The 13,249-nt window shown below is 38.3% G+C and overlaps 1 protein-coding gene across 3 annotated transcripts in view; it reads left to right on the forward strand.

Annotated features, from left to right (window-relative positions):
* Positions 1–12,804, forward strand: part of MYO1B (myosin IB) — a gene marked incomplete at both ends in the record, with an annotated part of 128,230 nt that extends 115,426 nt beyond the window's left edge. For all 3 annotated transcript variants that reach the window (XM_084228586.1, XM_084228587.1, XM_084228588.1), the window contains 7 exons: positions 1,779–1,853; positions 2,553–2,687; positions 4,546–4,652; positions 6,933–7,065; positions 7,384–7,536; positions 8,943–9,070; positions 12,681–12,804. In XM_084228586.1, the coding sequence (XP_084084712.1) occupies positions 1,779–1,853; positions 2,553–2,687; positions 4,546–4,652; positions 6,933–7,065; positions 7,384–7,536; positions 8,943–9,070; positions 12,681–12,804 (855 nt within the window). The remainder of the gene's footprint in view (positions 1–1,778; positions 1,854–2,552; positions 2,688–4,545; positions 4,653–6,932; positions 7,066–7,383; positions 7,537–8,942; positions 9,071–12,680) is intronic.
* Between the last annotated feature and the right edge of the window lie 445 nt (positions 12,805–13,249).

Raw genomic sequence — 13,249 nt, forward strand, 5'->3', positions numbered from 1 at the left:
AGAATATTAAACTTCTTTGAAGTCCAAAATGGGATAATTTTGTACATTTTTTAAAAAGACAATTATGTTGGGATGAACAATAGTTTTGCCCTTTTTAAATGACTGGATTCCTCTTGTAGAAATGATTTCAAATTTCAGTGGACCTTTTTAGGCGCCCATGAGGGGAACCCATTCTAGGTGCCAGCCTGGTGACAACAGGCTTTTACAGTATGTAGGTTTTTTTTTTTTTTCCTTTTTTCTTTTTTTTAGGGGGAGAGCAGGAGGAAGGGGGGTCAGAACAGCCTATCCTATGACTATCAAAAAAGGCATTGTATGTGTTTAAACTATGTACAGTAAGACTTCTAGTATATTTCTAAGGATTTTTTTTTCCCCATGTAACCTCACTTTAACTTGTCTGCTTTCCTATGCTATTATAATTTGAGGAGCCAATTAATAGACACCATTTTCTTCTTCTCTCTCCTGGTCTTTAAAGCTTGAGATTCAAAATAGTTATGAATATAAACTCATGACTAAAATAGAAAGGTTAATTAGCAACAAAGAATTTGACTAAAAGGAAGAACTGCTTAGATGGTATATGGGAAAGTTTTAAACTTTAATAATCCACAGGTAAAAAACGGGTATGGTACTTAAATGTCTAAAGGGGCCAGGCCTGTCAAGAGATTGAGGTCGGAACACATGGAAGGTGGATTGGGACTGAGGGCCTCATGCAGTTTGGACCTTGTGTGTTTCTTCTGAATACAGCAGAAGTCTGGTCTAATGCAGCCCTTGCCTTGTACATTAGAGCTTGCTCTGCTAGATACTAGAAAACATCAAAGAAACTACGGTGTGAATTCTTCTGTGAAGTTTACTTTAAAATATGCATATAAAATATTTGTCTACAAACTGAGTTTGGTTCATAGATCACTAGCTTACAACTCCTGCTCTAGAAATGTGTTGACTTTAAGCAGTTAAACCCAGAAAAGTAAAGACTAAATGAAAAGATACATAATGTCTGAATTGTTCAAGTAGACTAGTATTTTGCTAAATTCTAGCTCCCATTTGTAGCCCAGTGATAATAAAGATTTTAAAATTTTCCCTCAATTTCAAATTTTAGCTCTATCATTCACTCATTAGCAAACAACTCATGTAGTTACTTTATTTGTTAGACATTGATATATAAAGTAAATCTGACAATGCAGCAGCAAGAATTACGTAAACCACTACTATAATATGATAACTTAATGCAGTATCATAGTATTAAGTAGAAAGGATGGTAGGAGTAGGGATGAGAAAGAAATCATTGTAATTAAATGGAAGAGGATGGTAGTTCAAAAGCTTTGTAAATTCTGTTTTTAGCCACATTCAGTACTAAAAGTCCTATCTTCATATGCAAGATTTGGTAACTGCTATAGCTCTTCAGATACTTTTTGCCTTTTAAGAACAATTTGAAGAGAAAATTGCCTTATATAATTTTTTCTGAAATGTATTTTGATTTGTGGTGAATTTGCAGCTCTGCCTGTAAAATGTTTCTCATCAAATCATCAGGTTCTTTAAACATTAGTTAAGAGGATTTAAAACATCAAGACTTTCTGATGTTACTACTTTTCATCTCCCAGTTTCTTTTTCTTCAACTTAGAATCCACTGTCTGAATATGCTTCAGTTATTTTACTGATTCCAGAAAGGTGCTTATACATGTCCTTTTGCTCCACCTCTTTTTGTTTGTAGTAGAGGTGTGTCATTCTTTATGGGCATCTGCCAGCCACACGTTAACTCTATATTCTGCTGCTTCTTTTTAAAGGTGCGTAGGGAGTACAGGAAATTCTTCAGAGCCAATGCTGGAAAGAAAATTTATGAATTTACACTTCAGAGAATTGTAAGTTTATACTTTACATGCTGCTAATTAGCATTATTGTATTAACTAGTTATTAATAGCACCAGCTCAATAATACACAACATATTTGGTAGCAAACCTGAACAGTGTCTCTGAGAGATCGTGATCTTTTTTATCATGTTCTTTCAAATTCAGGTAGAACCATGCCAGGGAGAGTTATTAATGACCCCTATATGATTTACAAAATGTTGTCATTTGAAAGAGAGAGCATACTTTGGAGAAAGTGAAACCAAGAAAACCAGGTGTCTGGTTCAGACCTCTCTGACAAAAATACTATAGATAGTTTAGCTTCAACAGTAAACATTTATTTCTCATGATTCTAGTGAGAACCGTCTCCTGATTGTCCTCATGTGGAGGAGAGAAAAAGAAGCAAGCTCTCTCTTGTCTCTTTATAAGGGCCCTAATCCCATCAGGGGTCTCTGCCCTCCAAACCTAGGAAAGTGGAGGCTGTGCCACGCAAGGGAGCAGATTCTGAAGTGCCCCTCTTTCAGAGCAGTATATGTAGTGGTAGAACATGAAATCTAGGATCAATTTGTCCTCAGCTTACAGATTTGTGACTTGAGCGAGTTACCTAACAAGATGGCCCACTACAGACTGGTTTGTTTGCTTGTGTTTCACATCTTGCTATGTCTTTTCTGGTTATTATACTCAGATGATATTTTCTGTCAAACCCCAATGCAGGTGCAAAAATACTTCTTGGAAATGAAAAATAAGATGCCTTCCTTGTCTCCAATAGACAAAAATTGGCCACCAAGACCTTACCTATTCTTGGATTCTACTCACAAAGAGCTAAAAAGGATTTTCCACTTGTGGAGGGTAAAAAAATGTCTTTGTTTTACTGTTTGGGAGACTTCTTACATATTTTGAGTGTTTGACAAGGGTCATATAAAAGCAAATTTTTGCCACATTCTTCATTCTAGAGAATTATTTGAGGACTTTGGTATTTCTGAACCACACACTGTCCTTGGTGTCCTGTGACAGATACAGCAGCCAGGTGTTCTGGGATGGCCCCCTCTCTCCCCAGGCTGGAGAGGGGAGCACCTGAATGCATCGTCTTTTCCTTCCAGATTCCAGTTGCTTTCAGATAGTTCAGTGTTCAGCTAGCTAGTTGTTGCTATTGTTTATCTGAAGAAATATTACAGGAGATAGAAATAATAAAGTTTGGATATCTGCAGACAGCATAAATTATGCTAATCATATGAGCTTACTTTCTAAGATGTATTGATCAGATATCCATACACATGTGGGAATGTACGCTTCGGTGTACAGAGGCTTGAAAGTCTCCCAAAAGATATTAGAGAGATACAATTTCCTTCTACCTGAATTAAAGGGAAACTGAAAATCAATTTGATAATTTCCATATATTTCTGCTCACTCAGCTTTATATGGAGTATTACATGTAATGTAGGTGTGCCCAGTGTGGGGTACATGGGGTAGTTGTATAGACTTTGACTTTATTCCAGTGATTTAAGTCAATACATAGAATACTATGTACAAGTATCAAACATAATACCATCATGAGCTTGAGGGTTTGTATTTAATAAGTGAAAGATTGATCTCTGGTGTCTACTCTACCTGTACACTCACCCCTGGCTTCCAGGAACTTTCCTGCCCAGCAGTGCAACACTTGTTCCTGACAACAATTCCATTTGTATAGAGTGACGTCTTTATTGATTAATAGTACCAGCATAATATATGGAATTGGATTCTGACTTCTGTTCCTTAACTTTAGAGTCAGTTTGGTGATATTTCACTGATGTTTCACAGTTATAGCCCCTTTTGAGTCTACCATAATGATACCATAAGAAATAAAGACGGCAAGGCTAATCCCCACTCTGTCTGCTCTGCCTCCACCCTCCCCTGGTTCTCAAGTCTCACCCATATCTTCCTTAGGGTGGGGGTACTGAAGGAGGGTGTGTGTTAATTCCTGAAAGGAGAGTAAGCAGCAGTGCTACCACTGTGCAGTTTTGTGGGTGGTTCTCAGCAATACCTTTAACTAGAATTCCTGGGGAGTGCATCTAAAACACTTGGCTCCTCTCCCTCCTGCCACCCCCATTCTCCTTACAGTGCAATCTCAGAATTAGTGTGAAGGGGGCATTTCTCAGGTCCCATGTTCACATTGTGCAATGGTAGTGGGGGATTTGGAGCCATGTTTTTCAAACTGTAAGTCATAGCATTTTTGAGGCTTATGAAGTCAATTTAGTAGATGACTAACAACATTTTTAAATGAAATTCAGTTGATTAGAAAATAATGGCTTCTATTGATACATGTAGAAAGCATGAGTATTGTTCTGTGAAGCTTTTGTGTCCACTGACCACATGTATACTTGTGTAACTGTGCCCTGGCCTTGCTGTGCAGTGTTCATCTTACTGTATGCATGTGGCAGTCTCGGGACTAACAGGAGTGCGGGCACTGAGTGAGGGAGCAGTGCTCCCAACTGGCCCATTTGAAGAAGCACCCCAAGTTCCACAGTATAAAAAATAGTTTTCATAGAGTCATTTTCCAAGCTCAACCTTTTAAAACCCACAAAGGAAAAATGCTTTTAACTTTCTAAATAAATGTTTCATATACATTCACTCATATTCGTGCTGCTATTAAATTAACATGTGAAAGAGTAATGATTTATTCATAAAAGTGATGTCATTTTTTCCCCCTTCTTTTTATGTTTCACAGTGTAAAAAATACAGGGACCAATTCACAGACCAGCGGAAACTTATTTATGAAGAGAAATTAGAAGCCAGTGAACTCTTCAAAGACAAGAAGGCATTATACCCATCTAGGTACTATGGCTTTACTTTATACCATAGAAGCCAGTGTTTTACTAGTATCTCACATATGCTTGTCTTCTAGTAGAGCTTAATTTCAGTAATACAGGAGAGATTTTTCACTTTATGAATTATTTTGTCATCAGTGGGATTTGAATATAGGTAAACACATTTGAGCAATGGCTTCTATAGTGTACTTTAATGAAATGAGGTTATATTTGTTGGTTTCACTCCATTGGCATTAGCTCAAAAGCTTCACTCAACAATTACAAGCCCTCGTTTAAAATAAAAATTGCATAGGCTAGTAGGATAAATTGTCACTGTAAACTCCTGTTAGTTTTCAGAAACTAGTCTAATTTCTGTTGGTAATAGACTGTAAGCACCTTCTTATCTCCTTATTGCAACAAGCCAGGCCAGAACCTCATTTGTAAGATCAGTTTAAAAGAGTGAACCAGAAGAGCACTGCTAGAGTGTTGTCCAAGCATTGGTCTATGGTCTGCTACCTTCTTGGGCACAACTTCACTTCCTCCTTATAGACTCTGAGCACTCAGTAAAAAGACAATACCAGTTTCAAGTTTGCTAAGTGAAGTTCTTGCTGAAGACTGCCTAGCTGAGTATTCTTTCATCTCCCAAGTTCATTCTTTGCCCCCAAATTTTCTATTCCTAATTTTCATCTGGTGTTTATATGAAAGTAGATGATACACTTTCGAGCCAAATCTATAACTTTTAATTTCTCTCCAAAAAATAGCCTGGAAATAAAAGCATTATATGCTAAGTGTATTCAGGTATATTATTTAGGGTATGTTTATATTCTCTATGTCTTTATACACATTTGAAAACTCCTTTTACAGGGTTCAATGACATAAATGGCCAGATTGATTTGCTTTAAATATTTAAATAACACTGCTTCCTCAGTCAGCTGAATTGACTGCTTAAAGTGGAATAGACTTCCCTAGGTCAAACACAATGTCTCAATCCAAAGTTGTCCAAAGTGCCTGCTTTGTAAAGCATATTCAAACAGGAAAATTGCCTAGATGCATTCTTTAGCAAGTAATTTTATTCAACTTTTTCTTTATATATTTTTAAGTTATAGAGTAACCTTAAATGAATATTCCCTATTTTTCAAAAACTGGAGGGTAAAAAAGCACATTTTTGAAGAAACAGATTCAAAAGCTCTTAGCACTTTTTATTATTAAAAACATGTTTGAATACAACCTCCCCCTCTTCTCCCAAGTGTTCACATCAAGCCAAGTCCTTTTTTGGTGGTTTTATCAGCTTTCAGGGATGGTGGTGCGCCCACCCTCCAGCACTGAGAGAGGTGGAATAATTTCCCCACCCACCGCCATGTGAAGCAGCAGCCCGTATGGGCACTGGCCTTTCATATCCTGAGAACCGTGAAACACTGACCACCTACGTGGATTTTTCTTCCCTGCTTTTCCACCCACAACATGAGCGTTTCGTTTGTATTTGCAAATTTTCAGAACTTCATGGCTCAAAATGAAGCTGTATTTTTTTTCTTGCTGTCTTTGAAGACACTACCCTGAATGGGTCACCCCGAAAGTCTTTAGGGAAATGGATACCTCACTGCTGTGTGCACAGTTATGCCTCTTCTAGGTTGTTTATTTGAAAGAAAATGGCTCTGATTCTGCATGTTTGCTGAGGCCACTTCTGTTCATTTAGGCCATAGCCTAGAAGGAGAGACTTGATTCTTTTTTCCTGTATTTACTGATTTAGAGCCAGAGTTACATGGTAATGTTAAGTGCTTTATAGTTTTCTTTTCAAGTACATGCTCTGGATGTGTTCTTCCCCAGAAGACCTATTGATTTTCTTACTCTGCAGAAAATGAAATTTTTCTTTGGAGCAAGTGATGGTAATGATTTGTGCTCTTTTTTCCCATTGCTACATATTATTTAAAGGCATTAATAAATCCTGTGAGCAGCTGTTAACTTTGTATTAGCAGATTAGAAGGAATTACCTTTTCCTTCACGAGACCATGCACGTGGGCATTCGCTATTGTTCTTGTGTGGTATTTCTATCCAGGTTGTTCCATGTGATCGATTTTTATCAAGGTCCTGCCTACCAAATGTTATGATCACATCAAAAATACATTTTAAGTAGGCTTTAGTTTCCATTTCCAACTGATATTTAGGATAGTTATAAGTATAATGTGTAAAACACACCAAATAAATGTACTTTTTATGAAATTGCCACACATTCTTCAGAATCAACTGATATGTTTTCCAATAGAATTTCTATTCAAAACCTTTGCTAATGACAGGGGATTCTTTCATTTAGTGTCGGGCAACCATTTCAAGGGGCTTACCTGGAAATCAACAAGAATCCCAAGTATAAGAAACTCAAAGATGCCATTGAAGAAAAGATTATCATTGCTGAAGTTGTGAACAAAATTAACCGCGCTAATGGGAAGGTAAAAATGTTAACTCTTAAGACCTTATAAAAAGTGTTCATCAGTGATTTTTAGCTCCCTGAATGTTAAAATTTGCATTGTACATTGTCAGCAGGGTTACTATAAGTGAGTTATTTTACCTTACTTTGCTTGTTCATTGAAACTGTTAGGAATTAAAATGTATTATCTTTGTTTTTTAGTGTATTTTCACTTTACATAGGCATGCATGCTGAAAAATATGGAATAAAATGCGCATTTTTGCAAATAATGTATGCGTTAAACTCATGAATCATTTTGGGTCATCTTTGGTCATTAGTTTTACATCTTATTTGCTTTTAGAGTACATCCCGGATTTTCCTCTTAACAAATAATAACCTCCTCCTTGCTGATCAAAAGTCCGGACAAATCAAGTCAGAGGTTCCTCTGGTGGATGTCACCAAAGTGTCCATGAGCTCACAAAATGATGGCTTCTTTGCTATCCACCTCAAAGAGGTAAAGGTTCCCCTGTTGATGCCACTGGAGGATTTCTGCCTTTATTCAATCTCTCAGCCATTGAATAAAAATTTTCTACATCAGAATAATCCATTTACTTGAAACTTATCTATCCTTCTTGTTGTTTGCAAGTTTTAATTGTATTAAATATAAATTACATAAATCTCAGTCTTGGATTTTCAGTAACTGAATACGTTTAATCACTTTTCATGTTCATTTGAATTCTAACTTCAGTGAGCAGCTTTTGTTTACAGACACTGTGATGTGTATTATTTTGAGACTAATGTTGAGAAATATTAAAGTATTTTAAATGAGGTATCCTGTTGTTTCTAAAATATAAAGTCTTTTAGTTAAAGACTGCAACTACAGTAAAGTAATTGTCTAATAATTTTGACCTAAAGGTTTTTTAATATTCTGTGCTTTTGCTTAGCCAGGACATCCTGACTTGAGTGGTTGCTGTTGTAGGCTCTGGAGTTGGTTCACTAACTTCATAATGACTTTGGCTAAGTCTTAACTTTAATGTACCTACATAATTTTTCTTCTGTTTGAAATGAGATAAACATAGTACCTACTTCATAGCATTGTTAAATTAATAAATGAGATGCTATTTAAAGAGCCTGTGACATAATCGTCATTGAATCAACAGGTGCTGCCAAATAGTAGCCATATTTAGGGTCTTGCATCTAACAGATAGTGTCCCTGTCTGGCTGGTTCTAAACTTAACAAAAATCCCATACTCTGAGGTTAGCCTGTTTACCCTTCTGGGGGTCTTAATTTAAAGGGAGTAAGTAATTCAGTTGCCAGGATGGTGATTTAATCATGCATTATAATGCAATGATCATACATTAAAACAATGCTGATGTCCAGACCATATCCAGTCCAGTCATATCAGATTCTCCTGGAATGGAATATAAGCATCCTGCTTTTTGAAAGCTCCCCTGTGCACTTAGGTTGAGAACCACTGCCTTGAGATATTTGTTGAAAATGTTGTTGTTTTTCTTGTTGTTCTAACCAAATCACAGAGGAGTTTTTAAACTGCTCTTTCTGAGCTATAGGTTAGGTCAGCGCTTCTTGAACCTGACTGTGCAGCCACATCACCCAGGGATATGCCATGGATTCCTCCTCAGCGGGTAGGGCCTGAGGTGCTGCTTTTGTAACAAGCTCCCAGGCGATGCTGATGTGCTTCTGGCATTGACCGGCCTTGAGGAGTAGGGGTTAGGTGACCTTACCAACGTAGTCCAAAGAAAGAAGGAAGAAATCTTGCTTTTGTCATTATTGCCCATTTGGGAGACTGGCCTCAGTATCTGGTATTTTTTAAGATCTATAAATATGTATTCAGCCAAACTACAGTCACCTCCTAAGCTGGCTCCCATTGTGATAGTCTGACTCTTGGTTTGTCTCTTTAGGGCTCTGAAGCAGCGAGCAAAGGCGACTTTCTCTTCAGCAGCGATCATCTGATTGAAATGGCCACCAAGCTCTATCGCACAACTCTCAGCCAAACCAAACAAAAACTCAATATTGAAATTTCTGATGAGTATGTTCATGAGTTTTTTTTTTTTTTAAGATTTTTTTATTTATTTGTACAAGCACTGGATACAGTCAGAAGCACGGGAGGGTGAGAGAATTCACCAGAGCCAGAGGAGAGAGCAGAGCAGGCAGACTGACGAAGTACACTGCTGAGGGGAGCAGCGGGCGGCAGGAGAGGTCTGCGCGCCATGTGGGACCCTCACCCGGTGACCGGGGATCAAACCAGTGCTGCAGAGGCTGCAGGCAGCTTCGCAGCCCAGCGCTCAACCGCTGCGCCACCGGGGAGGCCCTATTTGAATATACTTTTCATTTTCAGCTTTATTGTTTTAGTTGAGCAGTCTGACCTCAGTTATTTATACAACCAACCACTGCTTATTAAGTAACAACGATGAATCTGGTATTTGTTCTAGCTGATGGCTGGGCAGTGAATGACACTGGCCAAGTCTCCATTGATGCACTTGACATCCTAGTAGACGAGCCAGATATGCACAAATAAAATAATAATAATAATTTGATTTGATTCAAATACTTGTTTTTTTTTTTTTTAAGTCAGATTATGGGTTAGGGGGATGTTATTTTTGATAGGGAAATCAGAAAGCCCTCTGTGCAGTGATCCTTGAGTCAAGACCAAGATCAGTTAATGAGTGAGCCAGGCAACAATCTGGGGAGATGCTTCATGGGTCAGGGAGGCAGCAGTGAAGGGGCTTACCTTCACTCCTGAGGTAGGAGTGAACTATGTGGCAGGGTGAAATGTAGGACCAGACCCCAGAGAGAGAAAGGCAGAGTTCCGCCATGTAGCACGTAGAAGCTGGGGTAGAGAGTTGAGATTTTGTTGAGGATCATGGGAAACCATTAGTAGTTTTGAGCAGGAATGTGGCGTGATCTGATTTATGATTTTCAAAGCTTGCTTTTGTTGCATTGTGGAGAATAATGATAGAAAGTCCAGAGTAGAAGTGGAGAAAATAGGAGTTTCTCTACACTCTCTAGGGTAAGGATTGTTCAGCTCGGGCTAGGGTGTGAGTGGGAGGTAGTGAGAAGTAGGCAGATGCTGAAGGTAATTTGAAAGAAAACAAGAGAAATTATTAACAGATTGAGTGTTAGGTTTTTGGCCTCAGTCCAAATGTTGGTTCCATTTACTGCAGCAGATAACACTAAAGAAAAATGAGTTTTGGGTGAAACTCCATGTTGAGGTGAAATCAGGAGTGCTATTTTCAGTGTGTTATATATGAGATGACTTTTTTTCACATATATATAACTAGTTATAGAATAAGCATTCTTTGTTGACAAGGTTTCACTAGTGCTAAGCCTGCTATAAATTCAAAATTAGCTTTTTTGTACATTACATTAGGGTATTAATTATAGAAGCAGATTATTTACATGCAGCATGGGTCATCCCCCCATTTTTGAAATCTATTGACTAGAGATTATTCGAATGAATTTGGGTTACTCTATTGAGTAAAATTTGCATATACTATCTGTAGTAAAAAATTCCATTACTAATGATTTTATTTTCTAATTAAGATTTTTGTCAGCCTATTTGAACTCTTCTGAGCCTTTCTAAAGTAAATTCATGCCCATCTGTCCCTTTAGAAGCCATCTCTCTTTGATGTGTTGAATTTACGTAGCCATAGGCTCATTTCTGTTCTTCTTGTTCACTAAGAAGGGTGTTTAGATTGGGTGGGAGATTGGGCCTTATGGAGACTCTACTTTGGAAATTATAGTTGTGACTAAATCACTGTTTTTGTTATTGAGTCCTTTTTCATAAAACAAAGAATATTAAAAAACACCACCACGAAGATCATGGCTAGTTGGGTTCCAGTTCATTAAGGTTAACCTGTTAGGGTCTACTAGAGCTGTCCATTCCCTCTCAGTGACATTTTTAATAACTAGGGACTGGACTTCTGTTTAGGTGGGGCTGCTAATTCCCTTCACCATGGGGAGATTCTTTGTATTCTAGATGCAGAAGCTCCTTGTAAATGGTGGGTAAATGGATGGAGCAGCGCCTCATAGATGACCTCCTGCATTTAAGGGAAAAAGAAATCACACCAACATCCATGTACAGAGATTGCTACTACTTAAGCATTCCCCAAAATGGCATTCTAAGAACACTGCTTCTGCAGGATTTATTAGTAATGCGCGGTGAAAAAAGTGTTCTCTGTGGAAGTCAGAATCTTTCTTTATTATGATAGCACTTCCCAGAGGCTCTGCAGTCTCATTGCAAATTATACCCCACTTGAGGGGCTGAGGGGTTTTGAGAGGATAGCGTGTGCTGTGTTTCCCAAAAGTTGGCGACCACAGCATCGCCCAGTGGTCCTCACCATTTGTGTTCAAGGCACCAGATCGCAGATGTGACCTGATGGGGACAGTTTGCTTCTCAGTGGCAGGGACTCTTGCTTGTCCTCGCAAAGCGTGGGATGTTCTGGATGTGTAAGTTTTCAATAACATGCTGGTCTGAGTGGCCATGTGAAGAAACAAGCATTCAGTAGCATCATAAACCAGGCCATTACACCTTTCCTTCTCAAGGCCTCATTATTGGCTGATCTCATGCCAATGAAATCAATGAAAATGAAATAACTGATGGAACCCCGCCTGGTATCCACTGCCCCTGCCTGAGCAGTGCAGGAAGCCTGGTAGGTAGTGACTCAGTTATGTCCCAGTAACTCAGAAAAGCTATTCCCTGAGAAACACTGAAAATCTGGTAACATCATACTGACACTGATAGTGGCTTTCAGGTGAGAAAACCTGGATTCTGGTCCAGCTGTGCCACTCTCCTGCCTCACCAATAATGCCAGGGACCTCATTTTATGTATCCGGTGTCCATCACAGCACCCAGCCTGGGGGGAACCAGCAGGATGTTTGCTGTAGGAAGCAAGGTGATGAATAATCTTGTGAACAAGCATTTAACCCCTGATGGTCTGTGAAAGGAAAGATTTAGACTAGAACATGGTTTCCCACAGTGCACCACCTGTACCCCTGGTAGATAAGTGGTGACTTCAGGTAGAGAGATATATATAATATTGCAGTTTTGATAGAATATGCAATATTATAGTTATGTCTAAAAATGTAAGTGGCAGATCAAACTTGTGATTTTGTCATTCTGTCCCACACAGCTATTTTGAAATACATTATTTTGAATAGAAATAGCTATTGGCAGAGTATGTAGCTCTAAGAAGAATTATGCAGGAGTGAATAATGTTTGGGAGTCAGTCAGGAGGGTCTCCATACCCCTTCCTTTTCTGAAATTCCTTTTTTTTTTCTCAGTTTGTTGGAAATTTAACAGATATTCCTCTTCAGTTTATACTTTTGCTATGCTATGGAAAAATAGCAGATTGGTCTTTTCCATTTGAAAGATGGAAATAATTATTTTTAACCTTTCTAGCCTTATTGGAATAAGATGAGTCAATGAACTTCAGTTTACTTAAGGCTAAATAATAGCTACCAGAGGTGATATGCTGGGTAGCACAGGCTGATGAGCCTGTGCTGCGTAGAGAAGCATGACTGGAAGCAGTAACACTTACAAGATCAAAGAGCTATTAAAAAGCAAAAGCTGCCGTTAGTATAATCATCAACTGTTCTCTGTGTACTTTTCTTGAATTTACTATATTCTTTTCTCCTAGGTTCCTGGTGCAGTTCAGACAGGACAAAGTATGTGTGAAGTTTATTCAGGGCAACCAGAAAAATGGGAGTGTCCCAACCTGCAAACGAAAAAACAACCGTCTCCTTGAAGTTGCTGTTCCTTAACTGGCCCCTCCTCTTCGCCTACATGGACTTGTTTCTTTGTACTAGTGCAATTTGCTTTTGTTTTATTTGGGGTTCACTGTATGTTTGGGAATTGCCAAAGACTAATATTGTTAGAGCCCTTTGGCAAAACAAAAATATTTGACTAATTCATTTTTATTGGAAAAGTTTTAACCCTGAAAGTCCACATTCTGTCCTGGGATGGGAGTGTAGAAACTAACATTGTCTCTGCCATGTCATATGTGTTCTTTGCTTAGTTATTATGTTAGGTCTGTGTACCCTAAATCAACATATTACTCATCAATCATTAATACATCTAAATGTAGGAAGAGGTCTTAAACAATAGTGCATTCTTTCATCAAATATTTATTGAGTGCCTACTCTATGCTAGGTACTGTGCTAAATGGTATAAAAACCTATTTTTGTTTTGGGGGCCATTGCATTTTGG

Source organism: Talpa europaea (genome assembly GCF_964194135.1).
Source record: "Talpa europaea genome assembly, chromosome: 1".
In the NCBI taxonomy this organism is placed as follows: Eukaryota; Metazoa; Chordata; class Mammalia; order Eulipotyphla; family Talpidae; genus Talpa; species Talpa europaea.